General features: G+C 35.9%; 4 protein-coding genes across 7 annotated transcripts; 3 read left to right on the forward strand and 1 right to left on the reverse strand.

Moving 5' to 3' along the window:
- The first annotated feature begins 123 nt into the window (after positions 1–123).
- Positions 124–9,401, forward strand: LOC115625251 (protein enhancer of sevenless 2B). 2 transcript variants are annotated; one of them, XM_030520249.1, is made up of 6 exons: positions 124–299; positions 1,221–1,463; positions 7,993–8,090; positions 8,156–8,275; positions 8,340–8,505; positions 8,691–9,401. In XM_030520249.1, exons 2-6 carry the CDS (start codon positions 1,386–1,388, stop codon positions 8,862–8,864), a joined length of 636 nt encoding a protein of 211 aa, XP_030376109.1. In that variant the 5' UTR covers positions 124–299; positions 1,221–1,385; the 3' UTR covers positions 8,865–9,401. The 2 variants fall into 2 exon arrangements, with proteins under 2 accessions (XP_030376109.1, XP_030376117.1); XM_030520257.1 differs by having other exon boundaries at positions 176–191.
- Positions 9,402–10,577: 1,176 nt separating this feature from the next.
- LOC115622818 (cholinephosphotransferase 1) lies at positions 10,578–22,455 on the forward strand. Of its 3 annotated transcripts, XM_030516894.1 has the most exons (7): positions 10,578–10,629; positions 10,703–11,287; positions 16,574–16,814; positions 16,881–17,039; positions 17,641–17,772; positions 20,800–20,958; positions 21,460–22,455. In XM_030516894.1, the coding sequence occupies exons 2-7, from the start codon at positions 11,067–11,069 to the stop codon at positions 21,835–21,837; spliced, it is 1,290 nt and encodes a 429-aa protein (XP_030372754.1). In that variant the 5' UTR covers positions 10,578–10,629; positions 10,703–11,066; the 3' UTR covers positions 21,838–22,455. The 3 variants fall into 3 exon arrangements, with proteins under 3 accessions (XP_030372754.1, XP_030372762.1, XP_030372770.1); XM_030516902.1 differs by lacking the exon at positions 17,641–17,772 and adding an exon at positions 18,695–18,826 and having other exon boundaries at positions 10,597–11,287; XM_030516910.1 differs by lacking the exon at positions 17,641–17,772 and adding an exon at positions 19,937–20,068 and having other exon boundaries at positions 10,597–11,287.
- Positions 22,456–23,242: 787 nt separating this feature from the next.
- Positions 23,243–24,214, reverse strand: LOC115634088 (histone H3-like centromeric protein cid). Its single transcript, XM_030531643.1, has one exon. It carries the CDS (start codon positions 24,164–24,166, stop codon positions 23,495–23,497), a length of 672 nt encoding a protein of 223 aa, XP_030387503.1. The 5' UTR covers positions 24,167–24,214; the 3' UTR covers positions 23,243–23,494.
- Positions 24,215–24,355: 141 nt separating this feature from the next.
- LOC115633945 (protein CLP1 homolog) lies at positions 24,356–25,930 on the forward strand. The gene is made up of 4 exons (XM_030531462.1): positions 24,356–24,498; positions 24,573–25,125; positions 25,189–25,696; positions 25,759–25,930. The coding sequence occupies exons 1-4, from the start codon at positions 24,400–24,402 to the stop codon at positions 25,874–25,876; spliced, it is 1,278 nt and encodes a 425-aa protein (XP_030387322.1). The 5' UTR covers positions 24,356–24,399; the 3' UTR covers positions 25,877–25,930.
- The last annotated feature ends 47 nt before the right edge of the window (positions 25,931–25,977 follow it).

The raw sequence follows: 25,977 nt of genomic DNA on the forward strand, positions 1-25,977 counted from the left end.
ACAAATGCAGCCCTGAGTTGAAAATGGCGAGGCGCCCTAAATATGATCGAAATGTGTGACAGCTATGCTATCGATATATAGATTCGAAATGGTACTCGATAGCAGTGTCAACCTTATTTACTTGTGTCGTGTTTAGTTCGTTTCATAAATATAAATAATTAAGTGTTTTTCGGGCCGAGTAAATTCACTAAGTGCGGATTTAAAAACGCGCAATCAGGACAAGCCGCATTGCTGGCGAACACACCCAAATCCAACCACTTTCGTTGCGCTTTTTCGCATGCATGAGAATGAAAATAAAAGTGAATTTTGAGTAGCAATTAAAACATAATTAATTTTAATACAAAATAGATCGACTTAGCATAGCGGTAGCGGAAAATTAATATTGTAGATATAATATAATATGTAGCCCTAGCATAACAAAGAATTAAACAAATCTTTCGGCGAATATTCTATATGTAAAACTATACTCATATATGTATGTATATAAATACGGCCGCACGTGTGTGTGTGTGCGTGTCAGGAGTGCATGTGCATGTGTGTAGTGGGGCTAAAAAGTAAAACAAACAACAACGTCACCGCTGAACAGCGTTGCCAACATAAACTTTTGGTTAGCTATATATCTTGCTTATCCACCAAATGTTTTTATCTGCAAAGTGCAGTCCCCCTATTTACTTACCTTGTTCAAAATTAAAGCAATGGTCCTATTGATATGCAATTGTTGGGCATTGCGATTTACAATGCATTAAGTTGACACAAAAAGGCCCTGCTGGCAACGCTGCTCTGGTATGTCGTTGTCTCAACCGCTCCCACACACACATATGTGTATATATATACGTATGTATATATATGCACAGTCGCGTTCACACACCCGCTTAGTGTTCAGTCGTCGCCGCCTGTCATTCGCTGTTGTTTCGTTGTTGCTGTCGCTATTGCCGCATTGTTGCTGTCCGGTATATTTTTAAGCAATTTTTCTCGCTCGCAGTACTACAAATATCGTTTCAGCCTATTTTTCAAAAACTCATGAGCAAATTATATGAGTTAATGTTTATATAATAAGCAAACGCGAACTAGCATACAACATATACATACATATATTATGTATATATGATATCCGTCTGGCTTTTTGGCTGTGTTCAACTGTGCGTGTGTGTTCCTTAAATGAAAATGTTTTCCCGTGAATAATTCTAAATAATACCAATATTTCTCAATTATTTATTCAGCTAAGCGACTAAAACAATATCCAAATACATTTATGCATGGTGCCATTAGAGCGCTATAAAATCATAGCAAAACAAATAATCCATTAAACATAAAAACCAAGGCTGATAAAATAAAGAGTGACTGAAAACAACAACATTTAATAATTAATACAAACAGCAGTAAAAATGGAAGCAATTGCGAAACACGATTTTTCTGCAACTGCCGACGATGAACTCAGTTTTCGTAAAACTCAAATTCTAAAGGTGAGTTTGTTCAACCAGTACGTAGCATACATATATACTTAAGTATATACATACATATGTATATAGAATAGAATTTACGTATAGTAGCTTCTGCATCCATCATTCCACCCATACCATGCTGCACCCCTTAATGTCTTGTTACCATGCAAAAACTTAAAAACAGAAAAAAGTAAATAAATGAAAAATGTTGAAAAAATGTGCTGGTTGTTCAAGGAACTGCGCTGCTGTCATACCAGCAATTACCGCTAGCACCTATGGTAGAAGTCTTGGGGCTCCTGCTCCGTTTGTTATTGTTTAACCACTAGTCATCCGTGTTGTTGCTGTTGTTGTGCATAAATTCATTTCACTTCCAAGTAGAGCGAACGGTTGACATGAAATATGCATAGCAACTGATTATGTTTATGAATATTCGCATGATAACTAAAAACTCTGAATACCAAATAAACAACATCTTAAGTCGGGCATATCGATGAGTTTTCTACTGAATGCAAACTGTGGGGCGTGGCTTCGTCTTCTTTCTTGCTAGGTTATTGCCTTAACCCACTTCTAAGCTAAAGCATATTTGCCCAGATGCTTGCTAATCCTGGCGTATTAGTTACAAATGTAGCCAGACATTGTTGGCACACAGATTTCGGTTACTAAGCGGTTCAAAGGTGCTTGACAAAGCGAGACACATGAGCTTGCGATGCCAGGTGAGTGCAATATATTCCAACCAGTTGGCAGTCAAGGCTCTCTAGCTCTGACTTCCACAGCCCGGCCCCACCATCAGCTATCAGTGAATTCGAATAGTGTCTGAGTCTGGTTTTTTTTTTTCTTCCATCGCCACAACCTCTCTGGTGCTTTCACCTCGGCCTCGACAGGCTGTTCTGTCCCTTCATAGATTTTATAAGTGAGACTGCAGAGAGCACTTTGGCATAGTCATGGTGTTTGTGACGCATCCAGTTTATAAAGTTGTACGTCATTTTAATTTGTATATATTATAAAACATCACGTATGTATGGTATCATTATTACAATCAATTCCAAGTATTACAATGCAGAGTCGCAAATTTGTTTATATTTGGTAGTGCTTTGTGTAAACATTTCTTTATCTAATTAGTACTGAATAATTACAGTGGATTTGATTCATAAGTAAGAAATAAATTGTATGTTTTTTGATCAAAAGTGTTTTTTGCTATTCCAAGATTTGTGTACATATTGCAGAATGGGTATATGCATTCTTTATTCTTAAACTTTGTTAATAATGTAGTATCAGTTCATAAAAACAATAAAATGTGTATAATACTTATATCTATTATACTTTTTGGAGCTTTCAAATAACAACGGGATAAAGATATATGTATTTGGTTTTAACGGGATCCATTTTTTGGATTTAAAATATGTTGAAAGTTGTTGTTATTCTGTATAGTTTTAAATAAATATTTGTTTTACAAAGTAATAACATTCTTAAAAGGTATGTAATATTCGGTGCACATTTCTTGGTAACTTTTTCAGCTCGGCCCTTTAAACGTTTTTGTCTTTGTTTTGGTTTTGTGCATTTTCCGGTTTCTTCTGACTTAGCTGCCCTAGGAGCCCCTGCTAGATTGCATTGCAAGCTTTATTTTAGTGGTGTTGGCTGTCTACTTGTCGTAGGTTAGGCATATAGCAGGTTTTTATGCTCACAGCTGCAGAAAAACCCAAAAGCTAACCAAAAATATTCGCTAGATATCGTCTAGGCTCTTTGATTGATGATGTCAACGACTTTGCTTTATCGTGCAACACTAATAAATAAACAAATAACAAAATAAGCAACAGTAATGAGATAGGCAGATGCAATATTTGTCGAAGGTCGTCCAATGCACCAAGGGTCTAATTTTTCTTGCACAGCCAGCAATTGCTTATCAATGCTTCTGATAATGGAAATAATATTCATTTAGTTTAACAGGCGCTCCATGAGCATTTCTTGCAGTTCATTTAACTTATGTCGAGTGCTGGTAAATACCGGTTTATAAGATAGTCTGCGTTAGAGAGCGAAGGGGAAGGCCTTGTTGCTTAGTCATGCGACTTATCTTTTAAGTCAAACACATATGGTATTAGTTTAGTCGTAAATGCGATATGCATATATACATATAAATGAATCATGCGCCAAATTTTTTACCATCCGATCCACACAATACTATAACAAGCCATACAATACTGGACTCAAACATGTTGTCGCTAACGGCATTGTGGCCTCAAAAATATCTGAAGCTCCCGCTTATCATGACAAAGACAGCTACTGTTTGTCGTTCTAACCATGCCCAGTGTCTAGACTTTCGCTTAGGCAACAGCAATAGCAAAAGTGAATGTGTCGTGCCAATTTGCAACTTTCCACTGTAACGATTATCTCAAGGCCCCCGAGATGCCACTGCGCATATTAAATTGCAAATAAACTTTTTCTATCCGTGTACAAATTTAGGTTTAGTATAAAAAGCACACAATGTGCGATAATTTTGACGGCGTTACTTAATTTGATTCACAGCTACGATGATGTCGACAATACTTTTGCATTCCTGCCTGAAATGTTAAGTGCTTATGCGGCACGGACCGAGCATGTTTCGTAATGCCTTACAATACAAATATTCTGGAATTTGTGTACTATTATTATAACTAGTCGCCATGATATTCAAATAATACAATATGCCTGACTAGAAACGAACACACAGTTGTAAATAATATTCTCACAGGTCGATAGAGCTCAGGCTGAATTATCGTTTGAATTAATTGAATTTATTGCAGCAATTTCTGTTAGGATATTGTTTTTAATTTCTGTTTCGTTTACTATATTGTATGAAATTTAATTTTTTGCAACATATCTTTTTATTCGTTTTTATTTTATTATTATTTTATTTACAAAAACACCTCTTTAAACATTATTTCCTTCAAAAAATTTTTAAACAGAACGTGATAATATACAGTTATCAGAAGATTAACAAAGCCACTGTCTTATATAGATACGTACGTTCTGATTCGCACCCAGAGCAGAAGCTTGGGGAGTGTAGAGGTGGCGTAAAAGCGTAAAAACTATTTTGGGATTACCCGGCACCTATAGACAAAAAAAAAAAAAAAACAAACCCGCACGGCTGTAACGACATATTTGCAGTTCCATTGTTTAGGTTTTCAATTCATAGTATTAGGTAACAATAAGCGTTATTTATACGAGTACCAGTCCAATGAATATATTTCGTAGATAATACTCAGTTTCAATTCCCTCAACTTTGCATTGTAAATTTCAAACAATAAATAGTCAAATACGTATTTAAACAAGGAAGCAGTATATTTTGAATTTGTCACGTTGGAAAAAATAACTTCTTAACAAGCAAGCTTATGCAATTGAAATTTGTAAAATCCTAGTATTCAAATTCTACCTCTTTGGTTTTTGCGACACACTTGGGAGTAGTCTTACGCTGAGATTCATTTGTTCTTTGAATAAAATTTTAGATACATTTATTTGTAAAAAAAAGTTCTATTCAATCACAATAGCAAATATTGCCGTTTACTATTTCAATTTGTGATTTTAAATAGAACGTGCCTTATTAATGGTAGTCATTGCATGCTGTAAATAAATTTTAAATATGCAATGCAGCTTTGCAATTGCCGAAACGTCGGGCATACAATAGTTGGCAACAACAGCAAATATAATTGAAAACAATAACTAACAGTATAACAATAAGTGTCGGGCAGTGTAATTGGCCTTTACATAAGCTGTCGCACGAGCACTTATTGTTACAGTCCCCGACCGTCACAGTCACAATCACAGATATAGGCTGCGTCCACCCCCGAAGCCAATGGAGCCCCCGCACATGGGTATGGGTTCGTCCCAATTCGCTGAACAACTGACGTGCAAAAATTTTCCAAAAACTCGCTCGGGGCTCTATGACTCACAAAACAAAACAAATTTATAAAAAAAAGCAACAGAAATATCTGCCGCCCATGACAAAAATGCGTATTTTATGTAGGCGTCGTGACCTTTTGATGAACCGTTGATATGGGACTGTTGCAAAAAATAAAAAAAAAACTTACTAAAATTTCCAATAACGTTTCAATACAGAGCCGATGCCCTCGATTTGATTGATTGCTACTGTTCAATTGCAAAGTTCGAATTCATTCATAAAAATTATTTGAAAATATAGTGTTGATTGCCTCGCCAAGTCCGCCAAAAATAAATCCCCCTCCCCAAATAAGAAACCCCCTTCACAAGCTGCTCTGTCGATTATCTAACAATTGCAAATCAAATTCGAACAATATTTGGACAACGAGAGCGCCTGAATGAGGGAGAGAGCGTAACCGAGTGTTCTGTGCGTCAGTTAATTGAAAGAAATAAAAGGCGCCGGCATAATAACAACACACACTCACTCACGCATACCGAAACTAACAGTGTACATATACACGAAAAAAAATCGAGAAATTCACTTGATTTGAGAATGCAGGAAAGCTAATCAATTCCCAATCGAATTGTTTACTGGGAATAGCTTATACATTTTCAAGTTAGTTCTGGTCGATTCAAGTGATTTCAAAAAAATAGATTGGTCATTTAGATAACATTTGATTCTGCTTTTAACTGTAATAGGCAGCTTGGAATAATATTCTAAATATTTTTCAGTCACAAAATCTGAATTTGAAAGCGAACCATTTTATTTATTAAATATTTCGCTATGTTCTATCATTTTTATAAATAAAACTTAACATGAATACCGCTGCCTGGAGTTAAGAAAATCTGCCTTAAACGAAGAACTATATTCATTTGAAAATAATTCTTTTAACAGAGGATATTTGGCTTGTAATAAGAAAACAGCCCCAAATTTCAAAATTTTGGAAATAAATCACATTTTGAAGGCCCGGAAAAATGCATTTGCATGTGCATTTGCAATCATTTTTGGAAAAAAAAATATTAATATTCATTAATGTGGTTTTAATATTTTAAAAAAATTCGTGCTTTTCAAACACACATGCAACAGTAAGGCGCTGAAAAAAATTAATAAAAATAAAATTAAAATAATTCGTGTACAAAACTCAACTAAAAAATAAGAAAGATACATGAAATTATTATATATACAAATTCTTAAATACAATTGTACTTGACAGAAAATATTTTACTGATTTTAAAAATAAATTTATGTATTACTTCATTAAGCACAGATCTTAAATAAAGACCAAATAAAACACTATTAATATTCATCTTTCCCCAATTGTTTACCTTCAATAATTGGAAACCTTCCTAGTCTTCGCCTTCAGGTCACCAACTTATAGAAAATAATATCATAATTTGAAACTATATCAAATACGTTATATACCACTGTACATATATAGACGCTGGTTGTGTCAGTAGTAGCAGATAAATAGGTTCGGCACAAGCCAAATGTATCCAATAGATACATAAAAAAGAAATTCACGTACGTTGTCGCCATTGTTGCTGCTGTAATGTCTGCCTTAAACGCTTTGCTTTGACCTACTAAACAATTTTTGTAAAAATTCTTATCACACACAAATACACATACATCAATACCTTATGCTCATATGTTGATTTTGACTTTGTACGACTATTTGCAAAGAAACTCGCACTTATCGGTGTATGTAGCTTGTTGGACTCATGCTTATCGCTGAGACTTCTTCCCGTTGACACATAAATCGAACGCGAACCCAATAAACAATTGAACTATTTTTAACATGGAAATCGCTAGAAATTGAAATTTATTGCGTCAGTTGCAAAACAATCAGCACTCATCAAGCAACGAGTTCATGTGTACATTATATCATTTGTTTTTGTAATAAATTGGTGTGTTCGGATTATTTATATTGTGCGCTATAATTGGAATTTTGCAAATGCTATGCAAGACAATGAAAAGATCAGTTGTTTATCGTACTTATGCCGCTAGGTACCTTGACAACCTAGTTTTTGCATTGATTCGTAGCCATGAAATATGACTGTGTCCCCATTTTTATGGCTGTGAATCGAATTAGAGCACTCTATAAACCAGCAAAAGTCCCCGAACAAGGCGAGAATAGTTGTTTTATGCAATTGTCAATTTAGGCTAGGCTTCATTCTATCGTTATGTAATGCTTTCTTTTTCTTTATTAATATTAAAATTTTTAAATTCGAAAATCAATTTAATCTTTTTTTACTTTATGATGTTTTTCAAATTATTCATTATGTATTCAGAAAATATGGACGATTTATTTAAAATTTGAAATCAACTTGTTAATAATACAAATTACTAGACAAGTCCGCTTAGAAAAAAAGGTTCAAATGATCTCGATATTGGCGAAAGGCTGTCGATATTTATTCGTTTTATCATGTTTATCACCAATCTAAAAGAAGTTTCATGTGGTCTGTCGCCCCATGTTCTCCCTATTATTTCGTTTGAAGATCAACAAATTGACAACGATTTTATTTTTAAGCATATTCGCCACGAATAGATGGAAATATTGATAGAAATAAAATTCATATGATAACTTATTGGTTAATTATCTGCAGATCGAAACATAACTAACATCCGTTGCTTATTTTACAGATATTAAATATGGAGGACGATTCTAATTGGTACCGTGCCGAGTGTGATGGGAAAGAGGGCCTCATACCCAGTAATTATATAGAAATGAAAAATCACGAGTAAGTTGTGAAAAACTGAATTAAAAAGAATAAAGAATAACGAACTAAATTCGTATGTCCTTTAGCTGGTACTATGGACGCATTACACGTGCTGATGCCGAGAAACTGTTGTCCAATAAGCATGAAGGCGCCTTCCTAATACGCATTAGTGAATCCAGTCCCGGTGATTTCTCCCTATCAGTCAAGTTAGTGCAGCATACAAACACATGGAAAAGAGCGTATATTGATTATTGAATCTATTCTTTTCAGATGTCCCGATGGCGTGCAACACTTTAAGGTGCTAAGGGACGCACAAAGTAAATTCTTCCTCTGGGTAGTAAAGTTTAATTCCCTCAACGAACTGGTCGAATATCATCGAACGGCGAGCGTGTCGAGGTCACAGGATGTAAAATTGCGTGATATGATACCTGAAGAGGTTAGTTAGAGCAATGGGTACAATATGTACTACATAGATTCTATTTAACATGTGGCGCAAACTTTATTTATAAATACAACATTTAACGACGCACATGAGAAAACTATGTCAAATTTTGCATAATACATATTTGGCTAATTTTCAATAATGTCTCTCCCTTTCTCTTCTCTCCCGATCATGTGCAGATGCTTGTACAGGCGCTGTACGATTTTGTGCCACAGGAATCGGGGGAATTGGACTTCAGACGCGGCGATGTTATCACCGTCACAGATCGCTCTGATGAGAATTGGTGGAATGGCGAAATCGGCAATAGGAAAGGCATATTCCCAGCAACTTATGTGACGCCATATCATTCATAATAAGATAGATACATACATACACCCATGCATATATAAAAGTGAAAAGGGAAACATAAACATCTAAACGTAAGGCAAAAACAGCCGCAGCACTACAACAAACACAAAAGAACACTAATTTGAATTATATTTATATACATACATATACTGATTTACACACACACAAACACCATATGCAAGAAGAACGATTTCTAGACGTACATTTATATACAGACATACATATATATACACATTAAGCATATAAGCCCAAATGCATTTTTTACGTTTTAAACAGAAAATTTTGCAAACAACCGACACAAAACCGACGATTGCAGCATAAACTTATAATGACTACAATTTATATATACTATATATTAGCATATATACATATAGAAATGGCACTATACAATGTAAACAATCAATTTTTGATATGAATGTATATTTTAAGTTCAAACAACATTTGTCCTGTGCTTCAAAATGCGTAGACGCTAACGTAAATCAGTCTAAATGTGCTCTTTGTTTATGTGTGCGTGAAGGTAAAATAAATTTCGTAAAAACAAACCAACTATTGCTTAAAAAATAATAACAACTATATTTATATTTTATGCAAGACGAAAACAACAAATCAACTAAGAAAAGAACTTTTGCCTAACTGTCTCAAAATGAAGACAATTTAAAATTATAATAATTATCATAATTAAATTAAATAATAATGCGTACCTAAATTAATTTTGCAACGCTGCGCTTTGCACTTGGCGCCCGTTTTTATTTTATTTAGTTTATTATCGAGCTCTAAACAAAAATGTTGCGTTAACATTTAAGTCCATATTGAAAGGGCGCTTTTATAATTTTATAAATTATAACATGTAATTATATTTAAAAAAAAAAAAGAAAAAATGATATATGCGATATTACACGAAAGAGTTGCCTCAGATATAACTACACATTGTGTTATACTTTCAGTTATTGATATGTAATGCTTACATGAAATTTTGTGTTTGTAAACAAACGACCAACATTTAAAAAAATGCTATAATACATACATATATAATACTGTGCTATAAAATTACTAATATGCAATTCTTTAAGCTTTGTCTTATTTTGCTCTACAAATAGCTGCACATTTTTATGCATTATTCAACTATGCCTAACGGAAATAAAACATTTGGAGAAATGTAATGAAGTTGCCAATACAAGTAATTTTTAAACAACAATTTAATACAACGTTTTATATCAAATTCCTAACCACCTATAACACTACGATGGCCACACATAAAAGGTGACCAGTTTTTGATAGCCAACATTTTGTACTATTTTGCAGGCACAATAGGTATATCTGCTAAAACAAGTAGTTGCTGCTTCAACGTATCTAACCATAATAAAAAAAAAACAGCCCATAAAAACGTGAAACAAGGATTAGAAATTAAACACACAGAGATACACATACACAAACAAATGAGAAATATTACATACGAAAATATGTAAAAGTGAGGAAATATTTTAAGTGAAAACTGATTTATTTAATAAAATATGTATAAATCAAATTATATCGAATTAAATTGACATTTAAAATCAACGGATGGGTGCCGTTTAGGTAGCGATGTGATTGCCACCTCTAAGACTTATCGATATCATAGCTCTGTACTCAGGCGAGCATCGTTTAACAACACTAAAAAACAATGTTGATCTGGTAATCATATCAGCTAGTGCCATGCACGTCAGTTTTGACAGCGTAGCACGGCGATTACGTCGGGCAAATTGGACCCGCATACTCCAACTAAATTAATTTGTAAATATATGCAAAAGTGACACATACATTTATAGCATAAAGTACACATATTCCTTGAACGTTGATAATACAGAGCGTGCGTGTGGATCTTTTTGTGTGTACGTGCGCTCCTTCAACGCAGCCAAATCATTCGCCGTCTCCGGATTCTTGGTGCTAAGAAAAATTCCGCTATACACGTGAAGCAGCAGAGGCGCTGCAGAGAAAATCCAACCCACACACACACACAACGCCGTACGTACACGTACACAAATGCGCGCGAGTAAAATTTGCAAAAGCAAGTGAAAATTGTTTGCCAAAAGCGCGTGAGAGTCACTGTGTGTGTGTCGTGTAAGTTAGCGCGCGTGGGGATAGTCGCAAGCAGCTGTCCAAGTGAAGAATTTGTTATTGTTCTATACAAACTATATATTGTATTACGGCTCGCAACCCGCTTAGACAAAATGGATCTATTTAACTACAAGGACCACTACATACTCACACCCCAGCAGCTGCGCAAACTCAGCGAACATAAATACTCATGCTTTAGTGCCAGCCTGATGGATCCGTTGTTGCAACCATGGTGGAACTGGCTGGTATCAAAAACACCGCTCTGGTTAGCTCCAAATCTAATTACAATTGTGGGCCTAATACTCAATATTGTGACCACGTTGATATTAATAAGGTAAGTCCCCCTTAAAAAAGCTTATATGTACAAGTATACCGGCTTACAACGACGAACATGTGTGTATTTGCATTGCAAATATATTTGTGTCAACGCCTGATTTAATTGCAATGCATTCAGCCCACGTCAGCCAACATCAAGTTGCTTATAATTGGTTATTCCAAGGGCCACGTTTTTAAACTGTTACCCCTGCGCCAACGCTTAAAATTTTTGTGTGTCAGGCAGCCACATATATAATTCACTTTCATGTTGACCCTCAAAAATTGCACATTTTCTTTTGCTCTTGACGGTCAAGTGCATTTGCTTTGTGCTTTCAATGTCGTTGGCGTCGCAATCGTTGCCATCGTCGTCTCTCTGTGTAAATTTTCATTTCAATTTCATGAGCAGCAGATTTTCGTCATACTTGCAGCCGCCACTGAATTTCCATTCGACTTTGACTCATGCTCTTTTCTTGCTAGAGAACATCGCCTATACATATGTAGCTTAGACTACCAAAGCTTATAATTTTAATTACCTTTACTCTGTATATAACTAAATACAAAAAAATATATGAATGTACAAGAAAATAAGTGTGTTAATTACACTTAATTTAAACTGAAGAAAATGACGGATTTGCGCAATAGCTTGCATATATTTAATGTAGCCTTAACTTTGCTTTCTAGCTTAAAAGTTTGTTGAACTTTTTCAGAGATTTTCTGTGGCGTTCACACTACATTAAATATGGGCCTTACAGCACTGTCCGTACGAATGTCCTGCTGCGCGCCATATTACTCATATTTGAATGCGTATGAGTAACACTTAATTTAACAATACGCGATTTTATAAATTTTTTGTTCACTCGTCTCATCGCATTTAATCGGAGAGACGGCACATTCGTTTCGCAATGTCTGACCATATCACCATATCAAAACTAGGAACACTCAAGTGCTGACACCCCCTCATTTGCGCTGTATCCATGTATGTATGTATGTATATACATATATATGTATATATATATATATGCATGTCCCCTATGCAGATAAGATAGCACTAATGCCGCCTGAGCGACAGCCCCGACATCGTCTCGGGGTGTTCATTTAACATTTGTTTGTTGTGCAAAAATCGCAATCTAGATATTCTACCGCTGTATATTTGTGACGCATTTTATGGCGTATTGCAACAAAAGGCGCTATTAGACGTTTTGTCGTTTGAATAAATAAATAAAAGTAAAACAGAAACCATCCTAGTATAGTAGACGTGCTAGCTATTGCGGTTGCCTTTTCTATTATTTTTGTGTGCTGCCTTATCAGGTGTTGTCTGCGTCGGCGGTAGAAATCACAAATGTCACTTAAAAAGTCGCATGCGAAAGTTCAATTTAATTGAACCCAATGGGCAAAGCTTTTCCAGCTACATTCGTACACATGTGTCCATGTTTGATATTCAATTAAAGTTAAGCTTGTGCGCGATTTTCCCTCATGCCTCCTTCTGATTGAATTAAACGACAAAAAATTTGCATTTCCAATTGATTTTTATTTATGCGTATTTTTTCCTACTTTGTTTCGCTTTTTCAGTATACTGCCTATGAGGTAATGAGAGCATGAGTGATTCACAAAACAGCCAAAAACTAATGGCAACGTTTTGTGCTTCACAAATTGAAAAGGCAAAAAAATAAATACATAAATAGGCAGAGAGAAAGACTGTCATGTCACTCAAACGAAAAATAAAACAGTCGCATTTGCTGTGGGTTTTTGATTTAGCTTTGTCCGTTTCACGTTGTACAACTATAAAACGAAAGAACTCAACCGTACTGCAATTAAAAATATTATTTTCATTATACATACATACATTTATGAACGAATAGCAACGGCTTTCACCTAAGTATAAGTATTTGCGATAAAAATGCAAAAGCTTCGTTAAACACATGCCCGATTTCGATCAATTTTGGTTGACTACGTCAGATAATTTGTGAAAGGGTCTATCCGCTAAGTTAATAAATAAATATACTCTTTTTTCTGTACTTTAATTTGATTTTAGTTAAATTATTAATAATCTTTGACCTTGCCCTACACCTGTAGCGATTTCTTTGAATACACATATAGTATGTTCTTATGTTCACTTGTTTCGTTGTAAATACAAGTTTTCAAAGTGCAAAATATAGCACTTAATTGTTAATAAAGTCGTTGTAAACAGTCGCAGTATAAATAATAAAAATAAAGTTGAACGGCAAACAAGAAAAGATATGTACATAACAATAGCAGTATAGAATATTTAATCTAAATATTTAAGTCTTGTACAGATTGCTACTTTTAGATCGCCTGAACACTTGAATTTCTTAAAGGAAGCAATGCCCTTACAGTCACTAAAACTGATGCGTTGGCTGTTCAGGGGTATTTAGGGTAATTCTGCATATTTTAGAAATGAATATTATATAAAAAACAATCAATCGAAAATGTCACACTGATCAATAAAATATACACTTTGTGCGCTCTGTGTTTTACACACATTCACATTATAGATTATTCCATTTTACCCTTTGGGTACAGGGTATAATTATGGCTCCCAAACATAAATAGAAATACGTCCAAACATATATATATGTAAGTATGTATATCCATTAACGATGTAAGGTTTTGTGCTTTTCGAGACCTTCGTCCTTTTTATAAATAGTTCAAGCTTTACTGTTCCATGTCAGCCCACTGAACGCCTATTTAATTATTAATAGGCACATAAACCTCCCCTTATTTTTACTGCAACCCATTCAATCCAATAGATTCACACACGTGGTCATACGATTTCCCCCAGATCCATTCCATTTATCTGTCTCTATCAATTGTCAACTTCAATCAACTACGAGGTATGCCAGACACTTCTACTGTTATCGTGACTCAACCGACACATACTTGTATGTACATATGAGAATTTATAAATAAACCTCACGTGTTGTTCACTCCACTTCCATTTGCCGGTCGCCTATATTTAACAACTTCCAAAAATAACCAAAAAGAAATTGATTCACAAACTGGTTTAATGCCTAGGCCGACCTTTGTTTTTGCTTGTGAGTTTAATGTTTTCATGTTTTTCAGAATTTGTCGTCGTTTTGATATGTGTTTGTTGTTAAGCTCTGTACAAAGTACATACATATGTATGTATACACTTGTATATATTATGTATATTGGTGTGTATGTACAGCTCATCTGTTTCATTTGTGGGTCAGTGGTAGTGACTTTTTCTTTTGTTTGCCTTAGTTTTTTGCGGCTACTTATTTTGTACATCAAATAATTTATAACAATTCCCCTGCGACATAGTAATTACATTAAAAGTCAGCTGATAGCTCAGTTGCGTCTGTATACTAAATAAATTGATTATGCACTGCTGTTCACTTAAATAGAACACCAAAAGGTTCAACAATGTTGATAAACACAATTCTAAATTCCGTACATTTTTATGAACTTTTCGTGTCACGCAGATGTGTATGTAGAAAACAAGAAAGGAATGGTAAAGTCGAGCAGGCTCAACTCTTACATACCCTGTACCATCCCACAAAAAAATAAATATATTTAATTTAATTAATTTAATTTAATTAATTAACTAAATTAAATCTAAAATATTCCATATGTATGCATACATTTACATTTACATCAGAATCGTGTCTATGCGTTTTGGTGTACTTGTACATACTTGTATGTATGTATGTGTGCATTGGCCTGGTTATATGGCTATAACTTTCTTTCTAATTACACTATCATAATGAAACTAATGAAATAATGGTTTACGGATATATAATCACTAACTGGATGTGTCTACCAAATTTTAGTTCAAAATTCCAAGAACTACGGGAGAAAATCGTGAATAGGGGGGGGGGGGGGGGAGCGGGGAGTGCATCGCGAAAAATGAACAAACTCGTCCTTTCTCGGGCTCAGGAGAATCTGTATACCAAGTTTGGTTATTCTAGCTCTTATACTTTCTGAGATCCTTGCGTTCATACAGACAGACGAACATAGCTATATCGACTCGGCTTGTCCTGCTGATCAAGAATATATATAATTAGTGGGGTCTGCCACGCCTCCTTCTGTGTGTTACATGTACACTCGCACAAAACTAATAAGGGTACAGGGTATAATGAAGGCAGAAAATGAAGCACCTATGGATGATTAAACAAACATATAGTTTAGAAGAGAGCGAAGAGAATGCCGCTGCCGCTGAAAACTTCTTAGCTGATTGAATATGCTTTTCATTTATTCATTTCATTTATTTATAAGCCTTATCCTAGTGTTACAAGTATTGAATTACTTTTAAATTATTACGCTGTTATTTTCTTATTATTAGTTTTATGCTTTTCTGAACTTGCCAATTTGAATCTTGTGCAAACTACAAGTATGTTAGTGGTTTTTCATGATGTCGTGAAAATGATTTTTTCGTGCAAATAACTTGGTTCCTTACTTGTAATAATTTTATGCAAGAAGATTACTGTTCTCAGTTTAATCCAGATTGTATATTTTATTGGCATACGACGTTATGGAATCTCTTCTTTTAATATTGAAAATATACCGTGCTACGCTTTTAAATGCTACTTTTGTTTTGACTTACAGAATCACAGTTTCCGAAGATTTCTATTCCATAAAACAACACGGGTATCAGGCATGTCTTTTAGCTTGAGAAACACAATCATTTGGTATCTATTCATAAACGGAATTTATGGTTATGTGTTAGTTGTGCCAGCGCGACTCTTGAATACTCTGCCATCAGCATTATCCGTCATCATTATTATTGTTGTACTAGCTGTTGCTATGGAAGCTATATGATATAGTTTATCGATATTGATAGCACTTTACATTTGCCATAACGAATGATTTCATGTACATGTTCGAACGTATTCATCAAAACGCAATTTATTGAAATCTCTGATAGCATAAGTATGTGAAAAATACAGATTAGATTTGACAATGTCTTCTTTAAATTTAATTGTGTGTGCCTATTCAATTGACCAATGGTGTAAGTGTATGTATGACGTGTTTAACAGCAGCCCGGTGATAATGAAAGCTAAACTAGCATGCTAGTGTCTCTCGACAAATGCCGTGAATTTGAACTTTGCCCATCGTGCGATGCATGGCCATGACGTCATATTATTTAGTTTGTTGCCACCTTACAGATCTCTCATTACCGAATCTCTTTTAGACATTTGTTTAAGTAAGCATTGGGGTAGAGATGAGGACACATTTAAGCAAACTTGATATCGTGTTAGTATTGAAGTTTTCTGTTTCTTCCAACTGTCCCTCACACTCGCTGTGCCTTTCTTTTATTTTATAGCTATAGTCCCAATGGTGTAGACGCGCCTCCTCGCTGGACCTGCTTTCTGTGCGCACTCGGTCTGTTCATCTATCAGAGTCTGGACTCCATTGATGGCAAACAGGCGCGGCGCACGAATACGAGCTCTCCATTGGGGGAACTCTTCGATCATGGCTGTGATTCCATATCGACCGTGTTTGTAGCTCTCTCAGCCTGCATCTCCTGTCAGTTGGGCCACTATCCCAATTGGCTGTTCTTCCAGGTAAGTGGGCAATGCTCAATTATCGTGTGGCGATCCCTTTTTAATGAAACTCATAATTATTTTCAGTGCTTCTGCGCCATTGCGCTGTTCTATTGCGCTCATTGGCAGACATATGTATCGGGTACTTTGCGCTTTGGACGCATCGATGTTACGGAGGCACAGTTTTCCATTATTGCCATCCACCTGGTATCAGCTGTTATGGGTCCTGAGTTCTGGCTGACTAAGGTAAGGCCTGTGTTGGCCGTGTTATTAAATTGATTAACATTTTCATTTTCAAGAAATGTTTCCGGAAGTTTAATTTTTTTATCTATAGTTTCTTAAGCCTTATGTCTAGTGTTTTTTTTTTTCTTTAATTATGTTTATGCTAGAATCAGTATTTTTCGCTTATGTTAAAAGAGCTGATTTATTTAAAGCTATGCGGAAATCAGTATTGAAAAGGCCACTGAATGTTTATTAATGTACTTAGAATAGTTGTCAGGAATAGTCAGGAACAGGACAGCAGGCTATGTCTGCTAATGTAACCAGGGTTGTTTATTGATCGCTCAATTTAAAAATAAGCATATATTCCTTTATCTATATATGTATACATTTATAAATGTTTAATACGCCGTTATGTACGAGTAATTGTCCAATAACTTTTAATTCTATGTACATTTTTGTACACCGAACGCTCGCGCGCTTTTTTTTCTCCTCTTTTTCTATATATTGCGCTCTAATTGTGCCCAATTTCCTGCCCACTACTACAACAAACAACAACAACAACTACAAATGCTACTAAATCATAACAACAACACACACATACACACACGCTCACACCTACACACAGATCGGCATTGGTGATATAGAGATATGGTATGGTCTATCAATCGCGACCATTGTGTGCGGTCTGTTCTCTCTAGCCTATGTCTTTTCCGTCATTGTGGCCGGTGGTGTTGGCAAAAATGGCTCAACAGTTGCCGTAAGTTGGACATAATACACAAAAGCACAAACACGCAAACAAACACAACAACAACAACAACTACTACATCATACAATAAACACACGAGAGATCGCTTTTAAAAGCTGCCCGAATAAACACGCAACAAAAAATATTTTTTGGCTAAGTGAAAAAATTTGTAAGATACAAACTCCAAATCACACAATTTGCTCTTCAATTATTTTGCTTGCAAACAAAAATAATAATACAAAAAAAAAAAAAAAACAACAAATCTGCTGAATTGGCTTCTTCGCAGGGGGCGTTGCGTGCGTTTCTTTTTTTCTTGCCTGTCTTTATTTAACTATAATTTGTGCCGCTGTTGTTGTTACTCTAATGCTTCAGACATCTCGCCAAATTAAAAGCAACACTTACACTAATTTTGGATTTCACATAAATCTATATTTTCCTAGTTTTAAGTGAATGCCTTGAATTAATTCTAACTTAACGTAAGGATTTGTGCCTAGACGTTTTTGGTCTTTGTCCAGTTTTCTTCTTATACGTATATGTACATACATATATATACTTACTTATATTAGTCCACCTGTCTGTATGTGAAGTTAGCCTCTACGTTATCTATATTATGTATATTTGTACTTATATTTATTGCCAATTTTTGGTTTTGGGTCTAAATTCAATGAAGTTGCTATACTACTGTCGTATAAATTATGAAATATCTATCGTATATTTTCTAAGTTTAGCTCTTAAGTTCAGCAAATGAAATTTCTCTAACTTATCTCTTTTCATCCACTCACACCGAACAACCATCTTTTCAAAATTATCTCCCTCATTCACACACAAGTCTCTCATCAACAGCAGAACTGAGCTATTTTTTAAAACGTTTTTTCTGTTATTATTAAACCCAAAATTGTTCTCTTTTCTTGCAATCTTCTTTCATCTACAATAGATACCAATCGTGGGCGTTTCATGGAATTATACAATATTAGTATTTATTACATTCGGTTATGCCTTGAATATTATCAATTTTTCAAAAATGTTTATTGAAGGAGGCAGTGGCAAAAACGGTTCCTCAGTTGCTGTAAGCATTCTACCACAAACGATCCGTTGAATTAACTACAAAACTACCACATATGTAACTACTAAAATGAAAAACATTCCATTACTTTGGACTTAACATAGTGCTGATGGGCCCTAACAATGTACCATTTTTACGCTTGGTTTTATGTGGTCCCCTACTAATCACATATTGCATTTAAATTTGTTTCCCTAATTGGCTGAAGATGGTTTTATTTGGGTTGAGCTCTGGGACCTATTCGACCAGCGGCTTAGGTTCGACTGGGGCTATAGCATGTAAGTTCATGAGGTCGGCTGCTGGTGCATGCATTATGGGTTGGGGTCTTCGATCAAGGCATCATTTATCATTTGTTTGGGATTATCCATATGCATTGGTAGCCTTAAAACCCACAAATTAGAGCTTAATAATCGACATATCCTTGGTTTTTCATATACATACATACATATATACATACGTATATAATGTTGTGACTTGAGTTTGCAATAATTATGTAGTAGTTTAGATTTTCTAATTTTTAAGCATCTACCCACAACACTGTGAAAAGAAGTTCTGAAACTTTAACCGACTCTCATTCACTTACTTACTGCATACATGTACTCCTATAAAAAGCACCTTTATTATAAATTGCAATAAAAAAAATGATCAAAGGAGCAACAGCTGTTAGAATTATTTGGAAACGGAATTTATCATCTTAATGAGTGCATTTTAGCATAGAAAAAATATTTAATTTCTTTTTAAAGTTAAATTGCAGATTGGGTACCCGTTTCTTCAAAGAAGCATAGATATACTTAGAACTAGATCGGTGGTACCTATCCACATAATACCCGATCTAAAATATCCCATTATCTCGAACTGGTCCTAACACAAACTTTCCTGAAATATTTGCTAATCGTTGTATAATTTTGCTTCTAAGCTACTAATTAGTATTATTTGTTGACCTCCTCTTTTAAAAAAAAAACTTCTGGAATATTTTCTAAAGTCTTTCTTTTGTATAACTACGTTCTGTTTAAGTTGTTATTGAATTCCGACTAATGAGCGATCTTTCTCTTTTTACAATCACTAATTCCGCAAACAACACAACTAAACATAAACCAAAATACAATCCAAACCCAGGTTCCTTACCTTGATTGCGAAATGCGTTGCCTGCCGTTCTATTTTGCAACAGGCATAGATTTACTTTTAACTTTACGTTATGCAAAATGCATTTTAACCGAAGGCTGCGGCAAAAATGGATCATCGGTTGCAGTAAGAATTTTATGTTTAATTCGTATTAATTCGATATATAGTTGTTGGTGCAAAACAATACGAAATCAGACACACACTGGACACACCTTGTTTTCAAGCAAATACTGAGCTGAGGTTTTGATTTACTATCTGTCCGTCTATAGTTACATTTCAAACACTTACCAAAACTCATTAATTAAGATGCTTTATTTTTGTTGTAGAGCAATTGCCATGTTCGTATATATAATAAGTGTGTATGTACATATTTATGCTTGTTATCTATAGGCGTGGAGCACTTGTAGTTTTATAGTTGCTTGCTAAATGGTAATATTTTATGGTTTGCTTTCCTTGTTGAACTATGCATATTATTGCCTTGGTATTTGGGCTCTAAAGGCTTTGCTTAAACGCCACACGCACACACAGACACCCACAAGCACATCTCACCAATAAATAGCGATATTTTGTGTAAATGAAAAAATATATAAAATATGTATAATTTCGTTTAGAAATTGATACGTCCTATTAAAACACAACAGCCAAAAGAATTTTTTTATTTGCATCACAAAATTATCAAATAAAATGTGTTCCAGTTTGCAAAATGTGCCTCTTAACTGTAACTTAATATCTTTGCGTGTCAACTGTACTTAAATGTGAAGTTCGGCAACGTGGCACACTTCCCAAACTGGCCTTGTTCTACATCTTTTCGATCATATTGTATTAATATTTTATTTTAACGCTCATGCTCCCTACAGGGAACCAGCGTTCTGTCCCCCAGCATACCATTGACATTGGTGGTGCTGCCGGCTCTGATCATCGCACAGAAGTCGCCGGAAAACATTTTCACCGAGAACTGTTCGCTGTACATTATGGCCTTTGGCATGGTGGCAGCCAAGGTGACCAACAAGCTTGTGGTAAGTGGTGCCTCCAACCTTAAATAAGTGTACAAGTCTTCTACGGGAGTAGTCCATAATGAAGTTAACACACAATAACATTGTAGATTTATTGACTTAAAAAAGCTCCATTAATTTTGTTCACAGCAAGAACAGCTGAGTTCCTATTCCAGTTTAGTGATTTTTTCTACCTACTCGGCTATGAAAACGAACTCCATTCTCTTCTCCCTAACTGGGTTTTGGATTCTCCCGTTTTATTTTATGGTTTAAAGACTAAGGTTACATGCTTATATAGTAAACCAAAGAGCTTGATTTAGTTATTACAAATAAACTGCAAACATTGCTTGGGCAATCCAATTAGATCCTGCACGATTATTAATGGAGTCCTTTAATTTCAATAGATTATTGTATTTGAAATACCAATGGAGAAATACCTCTTTAGTACAATGTGGGGGTGAAATTATTTTTATTAAACCTGTATGTATGTATTATTATTAATTTCCTCTACTTCTTTACATGCAGATAGCGCATATGACCAAAGCGGAAATGGAATATTTGGATTGGTCGCTATTGGGACCCGCTCTATTGTTCCTCAATCAGTACTTCAACTGCATAGTGCCTGAGCTATGGCTGTTGTGGTTCACACTCATCTGGGGCACACAGGATTTGTTGCGCTATTGTGCCCAGGTCTGTCTCGAGATTTGCAAGCACTTGCGCATCGATCTCTTTAGAATACCCTACACGCCCAAGGGCGCGTCCATGGCCAGCACGGCAACAAGCACACATCATCATACGTCCAGCAGCCACAGCCAGAGTAGCTTTGGCGGTAATGCCGACAAGAATGGCGGCAGCTCACATCGAAAGTCCACGCGCCTGACAAACAAGAATAAACCGCACTAAGAGGATGAGGACGGTTTCAATTATATTAATGAATTAGTTTTTTTATTATAAATTTACGTATGTATGTTTATGCGAGGGACGTTAGCCAGCGCCAGCGCGAAAGATAGATTATAATGAGGAAGGAGTTAAATCAATGTAAACACAGCCCAACAAAATTCACCGTCAATGTTAGAAAAGTAAAAAAAAAACAAAAACAAAAAATGGTTAAGCATAAATTATATGCAGTTGTTGTTGTAATGAGCATATGATGAAAGATGTAAAGCAAACTAAATTTAAGCTGCATGCAAACAAACACGAGCCATTATCAATTATAGACGCATATAGGCCACTTTATGCTATATAATATGAATATATTTTGTAAAAATTGTAATTAACACTATAATAGAGAGTATGCAGTATTTTTTACTGCTTACTCAATTAAATGCCAAAAACAGGCTAGAAAATGGCTCGACGTGTGCAGCATTAAAGTAAAGAACAAGAAGCGGAAAAGCTCAATTTAATTTTAAGTGAAAATTGGCGACAGAGTTTTAAAATATAATAACAAGATGGCGTAGTGTGCAATTAATCGAAATTACATCAAGGAAGATAACAAACAGAAAGAATAATTTAATGTGAAAATTGCGGTGTTTTTAATTTCTATATTTTCATTGTGTTTTAGTAGAAACGAGCTCACATGAAACAAAAATTAACTGCGCTTACATACATACATAAAAGCAAAGCAAAAAATCATACGAAGGCGAAAAGGCGCTGTATAGACACGCGCCTAAATCTATTTATGTTACCTACATTATTTATGAAAGCGAGAGAATCGTTTAATGCTGTTTGTTATATGTACGCTTAGTTTCGTAACCATCAAGCATATATACATAGATACATTTATATGTAGTGCTATTACATACTAACATAATTACATAGATGTGTATGTACATCTCGTTATTTACATACAACACTATGCATACACACATTCTAAATGGTGACTCATTTCAAAAAGCGCATTAATTTGACTTTAATTCTATATAGAGCGAAATTATTTCAATTAGTTCGTAAATTGCAATTGCGTTGTCACGATTAGCTCGATCGTAAAACTATTTAATGGATTATGTTTTATGTTACATATACCGATACATACAAACAAACATACTATGTATGAAGGAAAACTCAACATGATGTGCGTGAAAAATAAAACGATTGTTACATGGAACCTCTACTTGTTCTCTACATTATTAGAATCAGCGAACCACAACGAATCGTTGTGAACGGGTGAAAAGGGAAGATTGAATTGCAATCAAGATGAATAAAGTAAAACATTCTAATTCTATAAAATACAAAATTTTACACAAATCAAGAGACTTTTTTTTTTGATAGCTTATAAAGCTTTTTCATTTTACTAAACTTCATCCAACAAAGAACATATGCATGTATGATTTTTTGTTTATAAGTATTTTTTTAAACAAAAATTGGCTTAAATATATGTGGAAAATATATTTAGGAAAACTAAAGCCGCCTGAGGTGTTATGTATTAGTTGGCGTGAGTTAAGCCTTTAAAACTGACTCGCCAGGCGATTTAGCCTTCTAAAATACAATTTTATTAAATGTGTTTAAAATGTCTTAGTTAACAGTTAAAATACATATATAACTACTTAAGCCACTAAGCCTCTTAAATGTCGCCTCGGGATTTGCAAAAAAATGCGATCAACGCCATATCGCGCAGCTCCAGAGTCACTCGACCGCGATGCAGGGTTAGCAAATAGGCGTCCTGGAACCGTTGCGTTAAATACATTTCGGCAGATACGTGCAACGCCTCCAGAGCGGATTTGGAGATGGAGAAAGGTGGATTTGTGAATTCCATAATTATAGAGCGCACCAGGCGAGAGAAGGGCAGTCGCGGTATTAAATTGTTGGGCGTCGTTTGCAATTTTAAAATTTCCCGCGCCAATTTACGCATATGAAATTCCGGCTTACGTTGCTTTCGTCTTTGTGCTCCTACACTTGTTTGCTTTTGGCGCTGCTGCTGCGGTCGTGGAGTCGGATCTGCCCTAGCTGCTGCACTTGGAGGCGGGCGATTCTCATTTTGGTCATCTTCGCTGCTGGTTATGTTATCCTGTTGAGATGAACGCTGCTCCTGGCGCATAGTGGAGCAGCGACTTTGCATGCCCATTGCACTTAATCCAGTTGTGGTAAATTCCAAGCCATAGTCTGTATCGTTACGGCTATCACGTCCAGGCGACTCCAATATTGTGGCTTCGTCTGAAATGGAGGTGTCACCCAAAAACGGGGCAGGCCCTTTCTGTTGACGTTGCGCACCTTTCTTTTTGTTAATTGGACGCATTCTTGTTTATTGCAATGCAAATATAATTGTTTTCAAAATAAACGCTATCCGATATCGTTGGTTTCGAATAAAATCGCGCCTTTTTTTCGGTCCTCAAGCTGATGCTCCTCAGAGTGCTGAAAAACACTAAAAATATCTGCTTATAGGTAGCACTGGCGCAAACAGCTGACCACAGTTTTTGTATACAAAAGCGTGAAAAAGGCAAAGCATAATTTTTAATAGCCAAAATAACAATGACCGAGGATTCTAGTGAAACCAAAGAGTATACTTTGGAGGCAGACTCAGAGCTACGATTTGAAATCGAACACAAAGATGCCAAGGTCCTGGTGTCGGTGAGTAATCCCACTACCGGTTGAAATTTCGTTGAAAACCTACATATGTATGTACTCTTCTGAACCAATTCTAGCTTGTAAGCGGATTCGCCGAGCTTTTCGGCACAGAGCTGGTAAAGAAAAAGAAGTATCAGTTTTGCATGGGCGCCAAGGTTGCAATTTTCACATACCACGGCTGCGTGCTGCAAGTGATTGGAAAGATGGATGTCTGTTATGTATCAAAGGAGACTCCAATGATTCAATATGTAAATTGTCATGCCGCACTTGAGCAGTTTCGGGTAGAAGCCGAGGAACAGGACAAGCGTGGTCCTGTTGCCTTGGTTGTGGGTCCCCTGGATGTGGGCAAAAGCACGTTATGTCGTATTCTCCTAAACTATGCGGTGCGTGCCGGACGTCGTCCACTTTATGCAGATATTGATGTGGGTCAAGGAGCTATTGCCATACCAGGAAATGTGGGGACAATACTCATCGAACGGCCGGCCAGTGTAGAAGATGGTTTTCCAAAGACTGCTCCCCTGGTCTATCACGTTGGCCACAAATCGCCGAGCGGCAACAGCGTGCTCTACAATTCCGTCGTTTCGAAAATGGCAGAAGTGACGCTGAAGTCACTGGACGCGAACAAAAGGAGTATGTACAGCGGTGCAGTGCCATTACAAGTAAACCATTATTAATTAATCGATTTCAATACAGCAAAGAGCTCTGGCATCATTGTCAACACTTGTGGTTGGGTCAAGGGCTCTGGTTATGCACATTTGTTGCATGCTGCGCGGGCCTATGGAGCCTGTGCCATTTTTGTGCTGGATCAGGAACGCCTCTATAATGAACTGCTGCGAGACGTTCCAGAAAATGTTCAAGTAGTGCTGCTCCCTAAGAGCGGTGGAGTTGTGGAGCGCAGTAAGGAGGTGCGACATGAGGCGAGAGATCAGCGCATTAAAGAATATTTCTATGGCAATGTGCGTGCGCCATTCTATCCGTTCTCGTTTGAGGTAAAATTTGCGGACTTACGCTTGTACAAGATCGGTGCGCCACCTTTACCCGATTCCTGTATGCCAATTGGCATGAAAGCCGAGGACAACCAAAAGAAAGTTGTGGCTGTAACGCCATCCCAAGCCCTTTTGCATCACATACTGGCCCTGAGTTTTGCCGAGTCGATCGATGACGACGTCATTGGCACCAATGTTGCTGGGTTCTGCTGTGTGTAAGTAATTATCGCTTTAGTTTTTTTCATGATAATTGAAAAATGTCATATTTTATTTAAAGTACTGAGGTGGACATGGAACGACAGGCTGTAATGCTGCTGTCGCCGCAGCCGCGCCCACTACCACCAAATGCTCTCCTCTTGTGGTCAGAGATGCAGTTTATGGACAACCATGCCTAGCATAAGTTCTTATTGTAATTAAGTTGTAAGATAAGAATAAAAATTTAAAATATAGGAATGCGCGGATTTGCATTTGATCATAATAAAAGCAGGTTGTTACG

The sequence above is a fragment of the Scaptodrosophila lebanonensis genome, unplaced genomic scaffold, assembly GCF_003285725.1.
Source record: "Scaptodrosophila lebanonensis strain 11010-0011.00,11010-0021.00 unplaced genomic scaffold, SlebRS2 tig00000001-arrow-pilon, whole genome shotgun sequence".
Lineage (NCBI taxonomy): Eukaryota > Metazoa > Arthropoda > Insecta > Diptera > Drosophilidae > Scaptodrosophila > Scaptodrosophila lebanonensis.

Coding starts and splice junctions, on each gene's coding strand:
- LOC115625251 (XM_030520249.1), top strand. CDS start 1,386: ATGGAAGCAATTGCGAAACACGATTTTTCTGCAACTGCCGACGATGAA. Junction 1,464..7,992: donor GTAAAACTCAAATTCTAAAG/GTGAGTTTGTTC, acceptor CTTATTTTACAG/ATATTAAATATGGAGGACGA. Junction 8,276..8,339: donor GATTTCTCCCTATCAGTCAA/GTTAGTGCAGCA, acceptor TATTCTTTTCAG/ATGTCCCGATGGCGTGCAAC.
- LOC115622818 (XM_030516894.1), top strand. CDS start 11,067: ATGGATCTATTTAACTACAAGGACCACTACATACTCACACCCCAGCAG. Junction 16,815..16,880: donor CCAATTGGCTGTTCTTCCAG/GTAAGTGGGCAA, acceptor AATTATTTTCAG/TGCTTCTGCGCCATTGCGCT. Junction 20,959..21,459: donor AGGTGACCAACAAGCTTGTG/GTAAGTGGTGCC, acceptor CTTTACATGCAG/ATAGCGCATATGACCAAAGC.
- LOC115634088 (XM_030531643.1), bottom strand. CDS start 24,166: ATGCGTCCAATTAACAAAAAGAAAGGTGCGCAACGTCAACAGAAAGGG.
- LOC115633945 (XM_030531462.1), top strand. CDS start 24,400: ATGACCGAGGATTCTAGTGAAACCAAAGAGTATACTTTGGAGGCAGAC. Junction 24,499..24,572: donor ATGCCAAGGTCCTGGTGTCG/GTGAGTAATCCC, acceptor AACCAATTCTAG/CTTGTAAGCGGATTCGCCGA. Junction 25,697..25,758: donor GTTGCTGGGTTCTGCTGTGT/GTAAGTAATTAT, acceptor TTTTATTTAAAG/TACTGAGGTGGACATGGAAC.